A 20,450-nucleotide genomic window follows, 5' to 3' on the forward strand; every position below is an offset into this window, starting at 1 on the left:
CCTTTCACAGCTTCTGGCTCAAGACACATTAAGTTCAGTTTTGTTATTTGGGCAACCCTCGGCCAGTGTTGGTGAGAGAATGTAGCACTATAGAGCAGAAAAGTACAGTAGGTTAAAAACCCTATGTGAAACTCAAATTTCATGTTCAAAGGACCCTTCTACTTCCCGCATCTTTTTCATTAGAGATATTTGAATTTATTTTCATAATAATGATAAGGATTGAGAGGGATAAAGATATAAAGGAAGAAAAAAGACTGGAGAAGAAGAGAGACTAGGCAGGCAAGATTGAGTGTGACTTACATGAGGGGGAGAATAAGTCGGTGTCTGGGGGAAGCTGGGCTGCCATGGGGTACGAGAGGGGGTTGTGGTGAGGGGTGGCAGCCAGCCCCATGCGTGGGTGGGAGGTGGGAGGGTGGGGCGGGGGATGTGTGGGGGGCAGGGGGGGAACCACGGGGGGTCGCACTGCCACGCCCTCCCTGCCTCCTGTCTTCTTTTTAAATTGAACAGAGCGTTTCTGAGGTTTATATTTGGAGTGCGATGCAGCCGGATCTTCTCTGTCGGTGGCCTCGGAATCATCTGAGGCTGATCCACTCACCACTGAAACAATAATAACAGCGCGCCCTCAGTAACCTAACCACACCCACCCTGAACTCTGCCCATTCTACCATGGATGCAGTGAAGGTGTATCCAATTACACTTCCACTGTGTTCAATCTGCCCAATTTTTCTGTATATCAGATCTTATTTCATTAGGTTAATTTCCAGCAAATTATTCCCTATCCATTGACTAATTTTTCAAGTAATGTATATATACTTCACTCTCCATGGTTGGAATTAATTTGTCGGGGAATATCTTCTCTGCCGGTAAAATAAACACTTCACCAAAATGATGGTATCACAGCTATTACAGATCTCCCATACAAGAACATTATTTTTATATCAAGTAAAAGTAATGTGATGGTCCCCAAAAATGTTTTTGAAATTACATTTGTTGATATATTTTTCTACAATTGTGCTTCAAGTGTCCATAAAAAATATATTACAAGGATTCATGTTGTGCGTACAAACAAGACTGACTTTGTTATAACAGTAACTTATGTCAAGTCTCTTAAATTTAACAGGTAACAATGGTACATTCATTACTGGAAAGCCCAGGTTACATAATTACAGTATAAATTTAGGATCATTCATCTGAATAAAAACTTGATAATGAAAAACATAATATTCACTAAGGAATTAATAAATAATATGCTGATTAATAAGAGGGCAGTGGAAACTCAGCATGTTTATATCAAATACAACAATTTCTTAACATGCAAACATGTTGACTGTGCGGGTCATGCAGAGCCAACTAGTTAAGTTCACTTAGACCACTCAGCATGCAGACTTGACATTAATACCATAAGAAATCAGAGGTAGCATTGTTTATGTAAATGCTTCTAGGGCAGATACACACCACTCTAGGTTAGTAAGAATGTACACACAACTCTAAACAACAAGTAATAAGGTCTTATTCAAAGTTGACAGGTCTTGGCATTTCATTGCTTATACTACCCAAGTTCCAGCTTTGTCACTGCAGTTTAAATCAACTTATTTAAATACTTATAATAATTATCATCTTGTGATCCAATTATATTTGTATAAAATATACTAACTTCCCAACTACTATATGGGTCCAACCTAATATACAGCTTTTGGGTGCGATAATGGTATAAATGGGAAATTTGGGAATTATATTTATTGTATACCATATAATGTAAAAAAAAAAAGTTAATGCTTGGAAAGTGTCAATTACATTAAAAGATGGGTTTCTGGGTTAAGTATAAGCAGTGAACATTATCAAAACATGCTGACTCAATTAAATCCTCTCAAGTCTTACACAAATCTCCAGAGTTAAATGCTAACAAAATGCTCTCACTCACCTGATAATGCTATTAAGGCCCAAGGATTCATTAATGGGCAACAAATAAGGAAGGCACAAGACACACTAAAGCTGGGAGAAAGTTGCATGCAAGAAGTGCAGAAAGCATGGAAACCACTTATATAGCTACACCACAACTTTATGAAAGCATGGCCGGTTTTTGAGCTAAATATTTACATGTTATTTAACTAAATATGAGATTCCAAGATTTCAAACCATTCAGATGTTCACCTTGCCCAAACATTATCATTTAAAATCTTTCTAAAACCAAGTTAGTCATATCTAGCACAAAAACTCAGCCGTAAGTGACAAGTACCAGCAATTAGACCCTTAGACATAATGCCAATAAAAATAATACATCTATGTTTAAAAGGCAAGACTAAACAGCTTATTAACTATGTTCTATGGGTCTATACAGTTGCTGTTTGCCACAAGAGGGAGGAAGAGGTAGAGTAGAGTAGAGTTGGACACAGTGCTACCTCTGGTACCTTTCTCATAGGGGTCGAGCAATAGCCTCTCATCCGAATAGCGAGTGCCTGGTCCTCCCTCGGCAACATAGAAGGAGGGTAGGGGGGGCACACGGGGGGCAGCTACGGGTATCGGGAGACGCTTCTTTTTCATCCTCTTGGGTACGGCTTTGCGGTTGACTTTGTAGGATTCGGCAGTACGCCGCCGCTCAAGGGAACTCCATTCAGAGTCTGAGTCCGAGTATGCTACAACAGTGACGTACCGAACGTTAGCGCTGATGTGCCATTACTTTAAAATTAACTATTCACCTTACTTTATCTCTACACTCTGCCACAGTATCAAAAATCATGTACTCTTCTGGGCTCAACAATTTCTGAAGCTCTGAAAATGGTGTCAAACAAGGAAAAGTTGCTTCCAAACTCTCACTGGAGACTACTGCTTTCAGGTAGTCAATTAATGTGCTCTCTGCACATCCAATTTTATGATATTCTTTGGTGACTTCTCACACTCAAGTTTTGTCTCTTACCTTGTATCATGGATGAAGGAAGACTTATTATGTGCAGTTATCAAAACACAAAACAACAGGCTTTACTTTCTACAAAGAATGAACCATAATACCATGGCTGGAGCAAATCACATTAGCCTACAAACTGGAACTGAAAGCTGAACTACATTTCCGTCCACCCTGAACCAATATCAAGTCCCAAGTAAATAGAAAAACAGTACAGGTTAGCAGTAAGGTTAAGGCAGTGGTCAATGAAGAGAAACTCGAAGTCAGGTGAAGTCATGCATGTTCTGAAAGTTACAGAACTAAAATAGGCAAGCATCATCAGAAACATGGATGGGGTAAAGATTTAAGTTTGAAATATCATGTATTATATCTGAGACAACAAATTGGTATCTTTGATGTCATGAAGATTTCAATATAATTTTGGAAGAGGACCAGCTTATGAGATGGATGTAGTCCCTAGCTTTACAGAGAAAGTGTGTTGCTAGAAAGCAGAGTGAAATTTTTTTGTGATCTTCAAGTCTTCTGGAAAGGGAGAGACCAATTTCACCCATGTCCTGGAGATGGTACGAATAGGAAATTGACTAAATGCCTAGAATAATGATGGAAGAAATATATAACAGATTCAGAAAGAATAACAAGGCACAATACTGTGACTGGAACACTACACAATTAACCCCATATAGGAGAATGACGCTTATGACAACGTTTCGGTACAACTTGGATCGAAAAGTCTTCACACGTTTCATTCTCCTATGTGCGAGTTATTTGTGCATATAACAGATTCCTTTTAAGTATACGAGTACAAAGAAATGCAATTTCAATATCCAAAAAGTGAAGGACATTATTACGATTCTATAAATTAGAGGCATAGATGCTAAAAATCACAGGTGTTTTCACAGGATTAGTGAGTTCTGGAGAAATATCTGTAGCATGAAAGTATGATGAATTTATGAAACTGCGATAATAAATAAAATGACAGAATGCACTAAGAAAAAAAAGATCAAATGACATAGGTAGAGAGCATGGAGGAAGAGACTCGAGACAACTCCTCTTAACAGAGTTCCCATAATAAGAGAAGTAATGAATGTATATGCCACTATGCATAGGCCCATGGTAATTGGAGAGAGAAAAAAAAGAGGGCAGTCAGAGAGGTGAGTAAAAGGAATAAAAACAAAGACAAGAGTTAGATCACCATTCAGCTTGTTAAGAGGGAACAAGACTTTTAAGAGTAACAAGAAAAGGTTGGAACTGACTAATCCTGTGATCAGAGCAGCAAAAACATGAATATAGCAAAGCTGTTTTCAAACTTTTGGCACTACCAGAGGCTCTCCTTTATTCCTTATACAGTGGACCCTCAAATTTTGTAAGGCTCACGCTTCGTAAATTTCGACAACTTTTTTCGTCAAAATATAGGCTCATGGTTCGTAATTTGGCTCGCCATTCCTCGTTCATCCGGAACGCGTACAAGTGGCCTCCCAGCGTCCACAATACACAAAGGCACCCCACACACCACTACCAGTCAGTTTGGCATTGTTTATTGGGGAGTGAACATCACTCCATGGGTCCAAATGACACATTTCATAATATTCCATTCTTTTTTGTGTTTGTAACCTCTAAATAAGCCACCATGGGCCCAAAGAAAGCTTGTAGTGCCAGCCATTTGGTAAAGAATGTGAGAAACATGATAGAGTTCAAAAAAGAAATCATTGCAAAAGATGAAAGTGGCATGTGTGTGGCCCATCTTGCCAGGATGTATGCGAAGCCCCAAACAACAATCGCTTCCATTGTGGTGAACAAAAAGGAACTCAGGGAAGCTGTTGTTGCGAAAGGGGTAGATATGTTCGCAAAAAAGAGATCGCGAATACTTGAAGATGTTCAGAATTTGAAGTTGGTGTGGATCAACCCAAAACAGTTAGCAGGAGATAGTGTTACGCAGTCAATAATTTGTGACAAGGCAAGGCAGTTGCATGCTGATCTTGTAAAGAAAATGCCTGGAACGAGTGCTGATGTTAGTGAATTTAAGGCCAGCAAAAGCTGGTTTGAGAGATTAAAGAAGTGTAGTGGCATACACAATGTTGTAAGGCATGGCAAGGCTGCCAGTTCTGACCAATATGCGGCTGAAAAATTTGTGCAGGAATTCAAGGACTATGTAGAGGCTGAAAGATTTGTCTCCCAACAAGTGTTCAACTGTGACAAAATAGGCCTCTTTTGGAAGAAAATGCCAAAGAGGACCTACATCATCCAGGAGGAAATGGCACTCCCAGAACACAAGCCTATGAAAGACAGGCTAACTCTCATGTTCTGTGGTAATGCTTGTGGGGATTTCAAAGTGAAGCTTTTACTGATGTATCACTCTGAAAATCCCAGGGTGTTCAAGGAACACAATGTCACCAAGAGTAAATTGTGTGTGATGTGGAAGGCTAACAGTAAGGTATGGGTCACGAGGGAAATTTTCCTCAATTGGTTCAATGAAGTGTTTGGCCCAAGTGTGAAGAAATACCTCCTGGAAAAAAAACTGCCACTCAAGTGCCTCCTGGTAATGGACAATGCTCCTGCTCATCCTCCAGACTTGGATGACCAATGGTGGACAAGTTTAGTTTCATCACAGTGAAGTTCTTGACCCCTAATACCACTCATCTCATCCAGCCCATGGACCAGCAGATCATTTCAAATTTCAAAAAACTCTACACCAAAGCAATGTTTCAAAGGTGCTTTGATGTGACCTCAGACACTCAACTGATCCTAAGAGAGTTCTGGAAAGATCACTTCAATATCCTCAATTGCATAGGCCTTATAGATAAAGCTTGGCAGGGAGTGACTTCCAGGACTTTGAACTCTGCTTGGAGAAAATTGTGGCCAGGTTGTGTCCTCGGCAAAGATTTTGAAGGGTTTGAGGCTGACCCTGACAACCCTATGCCAGTTGTGGAATTTTTTGCGGCACTGGGGAATTCCATGGGGTTGGATGTGAGTGGCCGGGATGTGGAAGAGTTGGTGGAGGACCACAGTGAAGAGGTAACCACTGAAGAGCTGCAAGACCTTCATCTGCAACAGCAACAGACTACAGCTCAGGAAATTGCTTCAGAGGAGTAAGAGAGATGGAAGAAGGTGCCTTCTTCAAAGCTTAAGGGCATTTGTGCAAAGTGGAGTGAGGTGCAAATGTTTATGGAGGAACATCACCCTGACAAAGCTGTTGCAAGCCGTGTTGGCAACATGTACAATGACAATGTCTTGTCCCAATTTGCAGCAAATTTTAAAGAGATGCCAGAAATGGCTATCTGGAACAAATTTTGAGTGACAGGGGTCCAGTGACTCTCAAGCTGGTCCTAGTGGCATTAAAAAGTAAAGAAGGGAAGTAACCCTGGATAAGGACTTGGTACCTAAAGTCTTTATGGAAGAGGATTCCCCTTCCAAACAATAGTGTAACTTCTCCATCCTCTCCCCTACTCCTGTCTTCCATACACCAACAAGAGTCTTCAATAAAGGTAAGTGTGATGTTTTTTTTTTTGTTTTATACTTGATGTCTCACTATTTTCTGTATGTAAATCTATATGTAAAAAAAAACATTTTTTGTTAATAATTTTGGGTGTCTGGAACGGATTAATTGGATTTACATTATTTCTTATGGGGAAAATGGTTTCACCATTCATAAATTTCAACTTTCATCACACTCTCTGGAACGGATTAATTACGAAATTCGAGGGGTCCACTGTACTTACAACTTGATACATTTATCTAGAATAAACATTTTGACACTATTTTTCCCCACTACTGCTGTATACCCTTCAATCTTGATTCAGTATTTAGATAAAAGCTTTGCTTTCTGGATTCATCACTAGCTTCTTCCAACCCTTTCTCCTATGTTTAACAATCTTGCTACTTCTTGTCAAGTTTAAGGTGAATGGGAATCTAACTTACTATTACTTTCCTTGGTGTTTATATGTACTGTTGTGTAAGAGGCTTTTCTTTCTTTATTTAGCTCAGGCCTATATGTAACACCATGTGAATAAATGGCTTACAAAACCGACAAGTTAATAAATGAGACACTTGTGCAACATTTGGATATTTTTATTCTGGAAACACTTTGTCCCACAGTGGCTTCTTCAGCCCAGTGCAGAAAAAGGGGGAAGATGAGAAGCTTGAGGTAATCAGTCCCTCAGCTTTGAGTCAATGTGTTCAGTCCATCAATCTTGTCAAGATTGATGGATTCAACATATCTTGTCAAGATTGATGGACTCAACACATCGACTCTAAGCTGAGGGACTGATTACCTCAAACTCCTGCTTATGTCTTCCTGTAATTTTTCTGCATTGAACTGAAGAAGCCACTGTGTGGCAAAACGTTGCCAGAATAAAGATACCCAAATGTTGCACAAGTGTCTCATTTATAACACTGTATATTGAGAGTGTGTGAGATGTTATCAACAAATTTTGTTGAAAATAAGAAAAAGTTTTGGAGTGAGATTAACAAGTTAAGGAAGCCTAGAGAACAAATGGATTTGTCAGTTAAAAATAGGAGAGGAGAGTTATTAAATGGAGAGTTAGAGGTATTGGGAAGATGGAGGGAATATTTTGAGGAATTGTTAAATGTTGATGAAGATAGGGAAGCTGTGATTTCGTGTATAGGGCAAGGAGGAATAACATCTTGTAGGAGTGAGGAAGAGCCAGTTGTGAGTGTGGGGGAAGTTCGTGAGGCAGTAGGTAAAATGAAAGGGGGTAAGGCAGCTGGGATTGATGGAATAAAGATAGAAATGTTAAAAGCAGGTGGGGATATAGTTTTGGAGTGGTTGGTGCAATTATTTAATAAATGTATGGAAGAGGGTAAGGTACCTAGGGATTGGCAGAGAGCATGCATAGTTCCTTTGTATAAAGGCAAAGGGGATAAAAGAGAGTGCAAAAATTATAGGGGGATAAGTCTGTTGAGTATACCTGGTAAAGTGTATGGTAGAGTTATAATTGAAAGAATTAAGAGTAAGACGGAGAATAGGATAGCAGATGAACAAGGAGGCTTTAGGAAAGGTAGGGGGTGTGTGGACCAGGTGTTTACAGTGAAACATATAAGTGAACAGTATTTAGATAAGGCTAAAGAGGTCTTTGTGGCATTTATGGATTTGGAAAAGGCGTATGACAGGGTGGACAGGGGGGCAATGTGGCAGATGTTGCAAGTGTATGGTGTAGGAGGTAGGTTACTGAAAGCAGTGAAGAGTTTTTACGAGGATAGTGAGGCTCAAGTTAGAGTATGTAGGAAAGAGGGAAATTTTTTCCCAGTAAAAGTAGGCCTTAGACAAGGATGTGTGATGTCACCGTGGTTGTTTAATATATTTATAGATGGGGTTGTAAGAGAAGTAAATGCGAGGGTCTTGGCAAGAGGCGTGGAGTTAAAAGATAAAGAATCACACACAAAGTGGGAGTTGTCACAGCTGCTCTTTGCTGATGACACTGTGCTCTTGGGAGATTCTGAAGAGAAGTTGCAGAGATTGGTGGATGAATTTGGTAGGGTGTGCAAAAGAAGAAAATTAAAGGTGAATACAGGAAAGAGTAAGGTTATGAGGATAACAAAAAGATTAGGTGATGAAAGATTGGATATCAGATTGGAGGGAGAGAGTATGGAGGAGGTGAACGTATTCAGATACGTATTTGGGAGTGGATGTGTCAGCGGATGGGTCTATGAAAGATGAGGTGAATCATAGAATTGATGAGGGAAAAAGAGTGAGTGGTGCACTTAGGAGTCTGTGGAGACAAAGAACTTTGTCCTTGGAGGCAAAGAGGGGAATGTATAAGAGTATAGTTTTACCAACGCTCTTATATGGGTGTGAAGCGTGGGTGATGAATGTTGCAGCGAGGAGAAGGCTGGAGGCAGTGGAGATGTCATGTCTGAGGGCAATGTGTGGTGTGAATATAATGCAGAGAATTCGTAGTTTGGAAGTTAGGAGGAGGTGCGGGATTACCAAAACTGTTGTCCAGAGGGCTGAGGAAGGGTTGTTGAGGTGGTTCGGACATGTAGAGAGAATGGAGCGAAACAGAATGACTTTAAGAGTGTATCAGTCTGTAGTGGAAGGAAGGCGGGGTAGGGGTCGGCCTAGGAAAGGTTGGAGGGAGGGGGTAAAGGAGGTTTTGTGTGCGAGGGGCTTGGACTTCCAGCAGGCATGCATGAGCGTGTTTGATAGGAGTGAATGGAGACAAATGGTTTTTAATACTTGACGTGCTGTTGGAGTGTGAGCAAAGTAACATTTATGAAGGGATTCAGGGAAACCGGCAGGCCGGACTTGAGTCCTGGAGATGGGAAGTACAGTGCCTGCACTCTGAAGGAGGGGTGCTAATGTTGCAGTTTAAAAACTGTAGTGTAAAGCACCCTTCTGGCAAGACAGTGATGGAGTGAATGATGGTGAAAGTTTTTCTTTTTCGGGCCACCCTGCCTTGGTGGGAATCGGCCAGTGTGATAATAAAATAAATAATTATTAACTTTTATACCATACATAATCTGTTCAGTGTTTTCTTGTTTCTCTCTTCATCTTTGTATTCCATATGTCATCACTTGTTTGACTTCAAATTTTTTTTTTTTTTATATGCAGTTCATTCTCTTATCTTGCCTATCTGCTTAACTTCATTAATTTTGGCCTATCGTACTCTTGTGGTAAAAACACTTCTTATTAATTTCTTTGATGAAAACACCTGCATTTTGGTTTCCATACTTTTTGTAAATTAATGAATCTTAGTAATGATTTTCTCCTATATATTAAGCCTACATTTTGCCAAATTAAAATACTTCAACTCTGGAACATACTTCTGCCTGCCTCTTCAAACTGGAACTCGCTCTCATTTCTTGCTCCTCTTGCCTACCTCAATACATTAGTGAAAATGGTGACTCCTCTTCTGCTAAACCTAAAAGAATGCCAAAGAATTGTTCACCTATCTGACAATAACACACATTTCTGTCATATTAGGGATTATAACTAACCTCTGCACCTGTCCTCTTCCAACATTATCTTTCCAACTTCAAACATTTAGATGCTGTCTTGTTTAATCAGCAGTAATACAAACCAACACTAGTATGACTCTCAGCCCATTTTTTTTTTTTTGCAAATACTTTCCTCATATATTACATTGTTAACTGCTGTATGACCTTCGCTGCTTCATCTCCTACAGCCGTCATATGACCATCATACTGTATTAACTGTCTTTCACTGAGTCCCTAATCACAATAATGGTCCTAAACAGACCAAAACAATATTTAATTTTCATCCCTGACTTATGGATTTGCTGGGATCTATTTTCCACTGTATAAAATAGTATAGAACAAGCTCTTAAAAACCTTATCAAGTTTAGAATTCTCTTTAGCAATTATCTGTGTAGAATATTCAATTTTGAATAAACACATCATTAATTCTAGAGAGATTTCATACTTAGCTTGTAATGACTATACTTGTCATAGAAAAAACACCTACTCTTGCCCATGTTTCTTGAAATATTATTTACTTGATGTCTGGATGTATACTGACATAATCTAAGAAATTAAACACCAAACAACATACAAAGCCCCAGTGTCTCAATTTCTGTCAGGTAACAATAAGCAGAACCCAGGAATTTCACGAATATATAAACCCTACATCAATATGATCTTTCCCCAAATAGTACGTTTTAAACAGCATCCTCAAAATCAAAATCTGAAAAATAAGTATTTACTAGCAGTAGACACTTGTACTTTCAAGTATTTCATGTTCAAAAATCTGCCTGATAAAATATTAAAAAACCTTCATCAGGTATATTTCCTTGTTTCTAGTAAGCAAGATTACTGTTAAAATAATTCTGCTGTTATCTGCTGTTGTATGTCACTTGCCATTCCACCCTGAATGGTGCACTCCTTGCATGTCACAATACACAAGAACAACAATGACCATGACACTTCTGTAATGAAACTCATCTTATATAAAAAATTTCCTGTACTGTAGTGTATGAGTATGTATGTATGTATGTATATATATATAATTATATATATGTATATATATAATAATATATATATATAATAATATATATATATATATATATATATATATATATATATGTTGTGCAGATGATAAGAAAGAGATGATTGTGGATGTTATGAATGAGAAGAAGCTGGATGTCCTGGCTTTAAGTGAAACAAAGCTGAAGGGGGTGGGAGAGTTTCAGTGGAGAGGAATAAATGGGATTAGGTCAGGGGTTTCAAATAGAGTTAGAGCTAAAGAAGGAGTAGCAATAATGTTGAAGGATAAGCTATGGCAGGAAAAGAGGGACTACAAATGTATAAATTCAAGGATTATGTGGAGTAAAATAAAGATTGGATGTGAAAAGTGGGTTATAATAAGCGTGTATGCACCTGGAGAAGAGAGAAGTGTAGAGGAGAGAGAGAGATTTTGGGAAATGTTGAGTGAATGCGTGGGGAGTTTTGAATCAAGTGTGAGAGTAATGGTGGTTGGGGATTTCAATGCTAAAGTGGGTAAAAATGTTATGGAGGGGGTAGTAGGTAAATTTGGGGTGCCAGGGGTAAATGTAAATGGGGAGCCTTTAATTGAGCTATGTGTAGAAAGAAATTTGGTAATAAGTAATACATATTTTATGAAAAAGAGGATAAATAAATATACAAGGTATGATGTAGCACGTAATGAAAGTAGTTTATTAGATTATGTATTGGTGGATAAAAGGTTGATGGGTAGGCTCCAGGATGTACATGTTTATAGAGGGGCAACTGATATATCGGATCATTATTTAGTTGTAGCTACAGTTAGAGTAAGAGGTAGATGGGAAAAGAGGAAGGTGGCAACAACAAGTAAGAGGGAGGTGAAAGTGTATAAACTAAGGGAGGAGGAAGTTCGGGTGAGATATAAGCGACTATTGGCAGAAAGGTGGGCTAGTGCAAAGATGAGTAGTGGGGGGGTTGAAGAGGGTTGGAATAGTTTTAAAAATGCAGTATTAGAATGTGGGGCAGAAGTTTGTGGTTATAGGAGGGTGGGCGCAGGAGGAAAGAGGAGTGATTGGTGGAATGATGAAGTAAAGGGTGTGATAAAAGAGAAAAAGGTAGCTTATGAGAGGTTTTTACAAAGCAGAAGTGTTATAAGAAGAGCAGAGTATATGGAGAGTAAAAGAAAGGTAAAGAGAGTGGTGAGAGAGTGCAAAAGGAGAGCAGATGATAGAGTGGGAGAGGCACTGTCAAGAAATTTTAATGAAAATAAGAAAAAATTTTGGAGTGAGTTAAACAAGTTAAGAAAGCCAAGGGAAAATATGGATTTGTCAGTTAAAAACAGAGTAGGGGAGTTAGTAGATGGGGAGATGGAGGTATTGGGTAGATGGCGAGAATATTTTGAGGAACTTTTAAATGTTAAGGAAGAAACAGAGGCAGTAATTTCATGCACTGGTCAGGGAGGTATACCATCTTTTAGGAGTGAAGAAGAGCAGAATGTAAGTGTGGGGGAGGTACGTGAGGCATTACGTAAAATGAAAGGGGGTAAAGCAGCTGGAACTGATGGGATCATGACAGAAATGTTAAAAGCAGGGGGGGATATAGTGTTGGAGTGGTTGGTACTTTTGTTTAATAAATGTATGAAAGAGGGGAAGGTACCTAGGGATTGGCGGAGAGCATGTATAGTCCCTTTATATAAAGGGAAAGGGGACAAAAGAGACTGTAAAAATTATAGAGGAATAAGCTTATTGTGTATACCAGGAAAAGTGTATGGTAGGGTTATAATTGAAAGAATTAGAGGTAAGACAGAATGTAGGATTGCGGATGAGCAAGGAGGTTTCAGAGTGGGTAGGGGATGTGTAGATCAAGTGTTTACATTGAAGCATATATGTGAACAGTATTTAGATAAAGGTAGGGAAGTTTTTATTGCATTTATGGATTTAGAAAAGGCATATGATAGAGTGGATAGAGGAGCAATGTGGCAGATGTTGCAAGTATATGGAATAGGTGGTAAGTTATTAAATGCTGTAAAGAGTTTTTATGAGGATAGTGAGGCTCAGGTTAGGGTGTGTAGAAGAGAGGGAGACTACTTCCCGGTAAAAGTAGGTCTTAGACAGGGATGTGTAATGTCACCATGGTTGTTTAATATATTTATAGATGGGGTTGTAAAGGAAGTAAATGCTAGGGTGTTCGGGAGAGGGGTGGGATTAAATTTTGGGGAATCAAATTCAAAATGGGAATTGACACAGTTACTTTTTGCTGATGATACTGTGCTTATGGGAGATTCTAAAGAAAAATTGCAAAGGTTAGTGGATGAGTTTGGGAATGTGTGTAAAGGTAGAAAGTTGAAAGTGAACATAGAAAAGAGTAAGGTGATGAGGGTGTCAAATGATTTAGATAAAGAAAAATTGGATATCAAATTGGGGAGGAGGAGTATGGAAGAAGTGAATGTTTTCAGATACTTGGGAGTTGACGTGTCGGCGGATGGATTTATGAAGGATGAGGTTAATCATAGAATTGATGAGGGAAAAAAGGTGAGTGGTGCTTTGAGGTATATGTGGAGTCAAAAAACGTTATCTATGGAGGCAAAGAAGGGAATGTATGAAAGTATAGTAGTACCAACACTCTTATATGGGTGTGAAGCTTGGGTGGTAAATGCAGTAGCGAGGAGACGGTTGGAGGCAGTGGAGATGTCCTGTTTAAGGGCAATGTGTGGTGTAAATATTTTACAGAAAATTCGGAGTGTGGAAATTAGGAGAAGGTGTGGAGTTAATAAAAGTATTAGTCAGAGGGCAGAAGAGGGGTTGTTGAGGTGGTTTGGTCATTTAGAGAGAATGGATCAAAGTAGAATGACATGGAAAGCATATAAATCTATAGGGGAAGGAAGGCGGGGTAGGGGTCGTCCTCGAAAGGGTTGGAGAGAGGGGGTAAAGGAGGTTTTGTGGGCAAGGGGCTTGGACTTCCAGCAAGCGTGCGTGAGCGTGTTAGATAGGAGTGAATGGAGACGAATGGTACTTGGGACCTGACGATCTGTTGGAGTGTGAGCAGGGTAATATTTAGTGAAGGGATTCAGGGAAACCGGTTATTTTCATATAGTCGGACTTGAGTCCTGGAAATGGGAAGTACAATGCCTGCACTTTAAAGGAGGGGTTTTGGGATATTGGCAGTTTGGAGGGATATGTTGTGTATCTTCATATGTGTATGCTTCTAGACTGTTGTATTCTGAGCACCTCTGCAAAAACAGTGATAATGTGCGAGTGTGGTGAAAGTGTTGAATGATGATGAAAGTATTTTCTTTTTGGGGATTTTCTTTCTTTTTTGGGTCACCCTGCCTCGGTGGGAGACGGCCGACTTGTTGAAAAAAAAAAAAAAAAAAAAAAAAATATATATATATATATATATATATATATATATATATATACATGTATAAAGGTAGAAAGTTGAAAGTGAACATAGAAAAGAGTAAGGTGATGAGGGTATCAAATGATTTAGATAAAGAAAAATTGGATATCAAATTGGGGAGGAGGAGTATGGAAGAAGTGAATGTTTTTAGATACTTGGGAGTTGACGTGTCGGCGGATGGATTTATGAAGGATGAGGTTAATCATAGAATTGATGAGGGAAAAAAGGTGAGTGGTGCGTTGAGGTATATGTGGAGTCAAAAAACGTTATCTATGGAGGCAAAGAAGGGAATGTATGAAAGTATAGTAGTACCAACACTCTTATATGGATGTGAAGCTTGGGTGGTAAATGCAGCAGCGAGGAGACGGTTGGAGGCAGTGGAGATGTCATGTTTAAGGGCAATGTGTGGTGTAAATATTATGCAGAAAATTCGGAGTGTGGAAATTAGGAGAAGGTGTGGAGTTAATAAAAGCATTAGTCAGAGGGCAGAAGAGGGGTTGTTGAGGTGGTTTGGTCATTTAGAGAGAATGGATCAAAGTAGAATGACATGGAAAGCATATAAATCTATAGGGGAAGGAAAGAGGGGTAGAGGTCGTCCTCGAAAGGGTTGGAAAGAGGGGGTAAAGGAGGTTTTGTGGGCAAGGGGCTTGGACTTCCAGCAAGCGTGCATGAGCGTGTTAGATAGGAGTGAATGGAGACGAATGATACTTGGGACCTGACGATCTGTTGGAGTGTGAGCAGGGTAATATTTAGTGAAGGGATTCAGGGAAACCGGTTATTTTCATATAGTCGGACTTGAGTCCTGGAAATGGGAAGTACAATGCCTGCACTTTAAAGGAGGGGTTTGGGATATTGGCAGTTTGGAGGGATATGTTGTGTATCTTTATACGTATATGCTTCTAAACTGTTGTATTCTGAGCACCTCTGCAAAAGCAGTGATAATGTGTGAGTGTGGTGAAAGTGTTGAATGATGATGAAAGTATTTTCTTTTTGGGGATTTTCTTTCTTTTTTTTGGGTCACCCTGCCTCGGTGGGAGACGGCCGACTTGTTGGGGGTAAAAAAAAAAAAAAAAAAAAAAATATATATATATACATATATATATATATATATATATGTATATGTATTTTTTTTATTATCATCACACTGGCCGATTCCCACCAAGGCAGGGTGGCCCGAAAAAGAAAAACTTTCACCATCATTCACTCCATCACTGTCTTGCCAGAAGGGTGCTTTACACTACAGTTTTTAAACTGCAGCATTAACACCCCTCCTTCAGAGTGCAGGCACTGTACTTCCCATCTCCAGGACTCAAGTCCGGCCTGCCGGTTTCCCTGAATCCCTTCATAAATGTTACTTTGCTCACACTCCAACAGCACGTCAAGTATTAAAAACCATTTGTCTCCATTCACTCCTATCGAACACGCTCACGCATACCGGCTGGAAGTCCAAGCCCCTCGCACACAAAACCTCCTTTACCCCCTCCCTCCAACCTTTCCTAGGCTGACCCCTACCCCGCCTTCCTTCCACTACAGGCTGATACACTCTTGAAGTCATTCTGTTTCGCTCCATTCTCTCTACATGTCTGAACCACCTCAACAACCCTTCCTCAGCCCTCTGGACAACAGTTTTGGTAATCCCGCACCTCCTCCTAACTTCCAAACTACGAATTCTCTGCATAATATTCACACCACACATTGCCCTCAGATATGACATCTCCACGGCCTCCAGCCTTCTCCTCGCTGCAACATTCATCACCCACGCTTCACACCCATATAAGAGCGTTGGTAAAACTATACTCTCATACATTCCCCTCTTTGCCTCCAAGGACAAAGTTCTTTGTCTCCACAGACTCCTAAGTGCACCACTAACTCTTTTTCCCTCATCAATTCTATGATTCACCTCATCTTTCATAGACCCATCCGCTGACACGTCCACTCCCAAATATCTGAATACGTTCACCTCCTCCATACTCTCTCCCTCCAATCTGATATTCAATCTTTCATCACCTAATCTTTTTGTTATCCTCATAACCTTACTCTTTCCTGTATTCACCTTTAATTTTCTTCTTTTGCACACCCTACCAAATTCATCCACCAATCTCTGCAACTTCTCTTCAAAATCTCCCAAGAGCACAGTGTCATCAGCAAAGAGCAGCTGTGACAACTCCCACTTTGTGTGTGATTCTTTATCTTTTAACTCCACGCCTCTTGCCAAGACCCTCGCCTTTACTTCTCTTACAACCCCATCTATAAATATATTAAACAACCACGGTGACATCACACATCCTTGTCTAAGGCCTACTTTTACTGGGAAATAATTTCCCTCTTTTCTACATACTCTAACTTGAGCCTCACTATCCTCGTAAAAACTCTTCACTGATTTCAGTAACCTACCTCCTACACCATACACTTGCAACATCTGCCACATTGCCCCCCTATCCACCCTGTCATACGCCTTTTCCAAATCCATAAATGCCACAAAGACCTCTTTAGCCTTATCTAAATACTGTTCACTTGTATGTTTCACTGTAAACACCTGGTCCACACACCCCCTACCTTTCCTAAAGCCTCCTTGTTCATCTGCTATCCTATTCTCCGTCTTACTCTTAATTCTTTCAATAATAACTCTACCATACACTTTACCAGGTATACTCAGCAGACTTATCCCCCTATAATTTTTGCACTCTCTTTTATCCCCTTTGCCTTTATACAAAGGAACTATGCATGCTCTCTGCCAATCCCTAGGTACCTTACCCTCTTCCATGCTTTTATTAAATAATTACACCAACCACTCCAAAACTATATCCCCACCTGCTTTTAACATTTCTATCTTTATCCCATCAATCCCGGCTGCCTTACCCCCTTTCATTCTACCTACTGCCTAACGAACTTCCCTCACACTCACAACTGGCTCTTCCTCACTCCTACAAGATGTTATTCGTCTTTGTCCTATACACGAAATCACAGCTTCCCTATCTTCATCAACATTTAACAATTCCTCAAAATATTCCCTCCATCTTCCCAATACCTCTAACTCTCCATTTAATAACTCTCCTCTCCTATTTTTAACTGACAAATCCATTTGTTCTCTAGGCTTCCTTAACTTGTTAATCTCACTCCAAAACTTTTTCTTATTTTCAACAAAATTTGTTGATAACATCTCACCCACTCTCTCATTTGCTCTCTTTTTACATTGCTTCACCACTCTCTTAACCTCTCTCTTTTTCTCCATATACTCTTCCCTCCTTGCATCACTTCTACTTTGTAAAAACTTCTCATATGCTAACTTTTTCTCCCTTACTACTCTTTTACATCATCATTCCACCAATCGCTCCTCTTCCCTCCCGCACCCACTTTCCTGTAACCGCAAACTTCTGCTGAACACTCTAACACTACATTTTTAACCCTACCCCATACCTCTTCGACCCCATTGCGTATCCTCTCATTAGCCCACCTATCTTAATCTTCAACTTGTCGGTTTTTCAAACCATTCATCACTACTCTCTCACTTGGTTCAAAGGCTCCTATACATTCACTTAACATCTCCCAAAATCTCTCTCTCTCCTCTGCATTCCTCTCTTCTCCAGGTGCATACACGCTTATTATGACCCACTTCTCGCATCCAACCTTCTCGCATCCAACATAATTCTTGAATTTACACATTCATATTCTCTTTTCTCCTTCCATAACTGATCATTTAACATTACTGCTACTCCTTCCTTTGCTCTAACTCTCTCAGATACTCCAGATTTAATATATATATATATATATATATATATATATATATATATATATATATATATATATATACATATATATATATATATATATATATATATATATATATATATATATATATATATATATATATATATATACACATGTGTATAAGTATGTATGTATGTGTGCCCACTCACCTACATGTAGGTACAGAGGTCAAGTCACAGTTCCTAGCCTTGCCTTTTCACTAGATGCTACTAGGACCACTCTCCCCCTGCTTCAAGAGCCTTATTGTACTTTTTCTTACGGCTATGTATGGATCTGCCTCCACGTACATACGTGTGTGCACGTATGTGTGTGCATGTGTGAGCATGCGTGTGGGTGTGGGTTTTTTTTTCTGTTTTGAGTGTCCTCATCTATCTGCATTGGCCAATTTGTGGCTGCAGGGGTTGATTTCCAAATCTTGGCCCTGTTTAACTCATCATTCTTCAGATTCACTCCCCTTTTAGCCTTGTGGATTCTATTATACCTGTTCTTAAAACTATGCATGGATCCTACCTCCCCCACTTCCTCACAAAGATCATTCCACCTCCTGACTACTCTAAGACTGAAGAAATACTTCCTAACATTCCTGTGGCTCAGCTGTGACTTTAACTTCCAGAACTTTTTTAAGGGAGGGGGGGGGGGAGGTTTAGTCCCCTCATTGAATGTAGAGTGGCCTCTCATAGTGGGGACCATGTCCCTGAATTCCAGTGTTACTTCCGGCTGGGGATTTTTTTTTTTTGCAGATTGCCTACTAGTGTCAGCATTGTTGGTAGGTAGGGCATTTTTGTGGGCATATATTTCTTCTTCTCCATGGGAAGTGGAACAGAATTCTTCCTCCATAAGCCATGCATGTTGTAAGGGGCGACTAAAATACCAGGAGTAAGGGGCTAGCAACCCCTTCGCCTGTATAAATTACTAAATTTAAAAAGAGAAACTTTCGTTTTTCTTTTTGGGCCACCCTGCCTCGGTGGGATACGGCCTGTTTGTTGAAAAAAAAAATTCTTCTTCAATTATTAGCTATTAATGAAGATTGTGAATGTGTACATAAGTGTGTGTGTATATGATATATACATACACATACATACATACATACATACACACACATGCATGCTCAATGAACTTACGTGTGTCACTAACAAACCACCTTAAAACAGCAAAAATTTCTTAAACAACAATCCTTCATAGGTAACTGAATTCCATATTTCTAAACAAGTTTTGCTCATTACAAATATTTACTGTATAAATGTTCCACTTATAGGCTTCTCTATCTAGGATTACAAAAAAAAATTGCTTGATAAATTATAGATGTGACTCAAGTGTAATCCATTCTTCCTTTAGCATTTATAATATTTTCCAGAAACTCTGAATGATATTGCAAGCATTCATATTTGTGTTTCACTAAAATGAGAACAGAAGGAAATGTACAAACATATCAACAGAAAAGCAGATGATCTAAATTTAGTATAGTGTATGTCCTTTACATCTCATAAGTCCAGCTGTGTCATGCCTCTGTTTACCTCGGTGGAATGAAATGCCAACAATGATTTTCACGAACTTAATATTTATAAGCCAACTTACTCTCCTTCTCGACTGATGAGAGGGTGAGTAAGCTAATAAAGAGCTTTCTATCTGATGGAATATCTTTGTGGCAAGCTTTCAACAAAGAACAATTGAGCAGTGTTGAATACTTGAGGGTAGAACCTGAAATTCCTCAAATCCATTCTTAGCTGATGTCATCCTAGAGGAAACGTGTGTTCCTACAATAAGGAATTCAAGCTTATATATGAATCAGACAAGTTTCCTTTCACATTTTAGTTGATTAAGCTTACTTGCTGAATGATGATTATCAAAAGGAATGTCTTCAAATTCTTCTCTTGCTACTCGATGTCAATTATCTTCCCTATATCTATGGTGCTTCCATAATTAACCAACATTAATTTGTACTACTTTCTTGTGCTAAAGACAAACATTAAGAATTCCTTGCTATACTTTTTTCACAATTTTTAACAATCTGGAAGTCAACCATCCAAAACCACACTCTTCTTTTTCTAAAATTCTTTTTTTTCTTTTTTCACAGCAAGAGGTCATAAGTAGCTTGTTTAATTCATTAGTTTCTGTTAAAAAAATGTTTATGGAAAATGAATGTTTACAAAGTTACTGCATATTGTTATAAATATTATGCACTGCATAAGAGAATCTGTTGCTACCACTATCAACTCAAAATTGACAAATAAGAGTAATAAAATTATAAAAAATGAGTCACATTAAATTTAAGTTCCAACAATGTGTGTTTTTAGCTACAACAATAATTTACTACTTTAAAAGTTTTCAAGTTAATTATTAAAAATATTTAATATTAGCTTCTTGTTTTGCATTACAACAAAACATGAGCAAATCACTACGGGTAAAAATTACCCTCTTTTTGTGTTGTTGAAATGCCTCTGCACAATTA

The 20,450-nt window shown here is 39.1% G+C and overlaps 1 protein-coding gene across 21 annotated transcripts in view; it reads right to left on the reverse strand.

Moving 5' to 3' along the window:
- RhoGAPp190 (Rho GTPase-activating protein 190) overlaps positions 1–20,450 on the reverse strand; it is a 317,483-nt gene that overhangs the window by 30,111 nt on the left and 266,922 nt on the right. For 17 of the 21 annotated variants that reach the window (XM_070093920.1, XM_070093902.1, XM_070093906.1 and 14 more), the window contains 2 exons: positions 2,409–2,633; positions 301–597 (listed from right to left, as the gene is read on the reverse strand). The exons of 1 other annotated variant lie outside the window; for it this stretch is intronic. In XM_070093920.1, the coding sequence (XP_069950021.1) occupies positions 301–597; positions 2,409–2,633 (522 nt within the window). The remainder of the gene's footprint in view (positions 1–300; positions 598–2,408; positions 2,634–20,450) is intronic. 3 more of the 21 variants (XM_070093915.1, XM_070093913.1, XM_070093911.1) reach the window with 2 other exon arrangements.

Source organism: Cherax quadricarinatus, chromosome 44 (genome assembly GCF_038502225.1).
Source record: "Cherax quadricarinatus isolate ZL_2023a chromosome 44, ASM3850222v1, whole genome shotgun sequence".
Classification (NCBI taxonomy): domain Eukaryota; kingdom Metazoa; phylum Arthropoda; class Malacostraca; order Decapoda; family Parastacidae; genus Cherax; species Cherax quadricarinatus.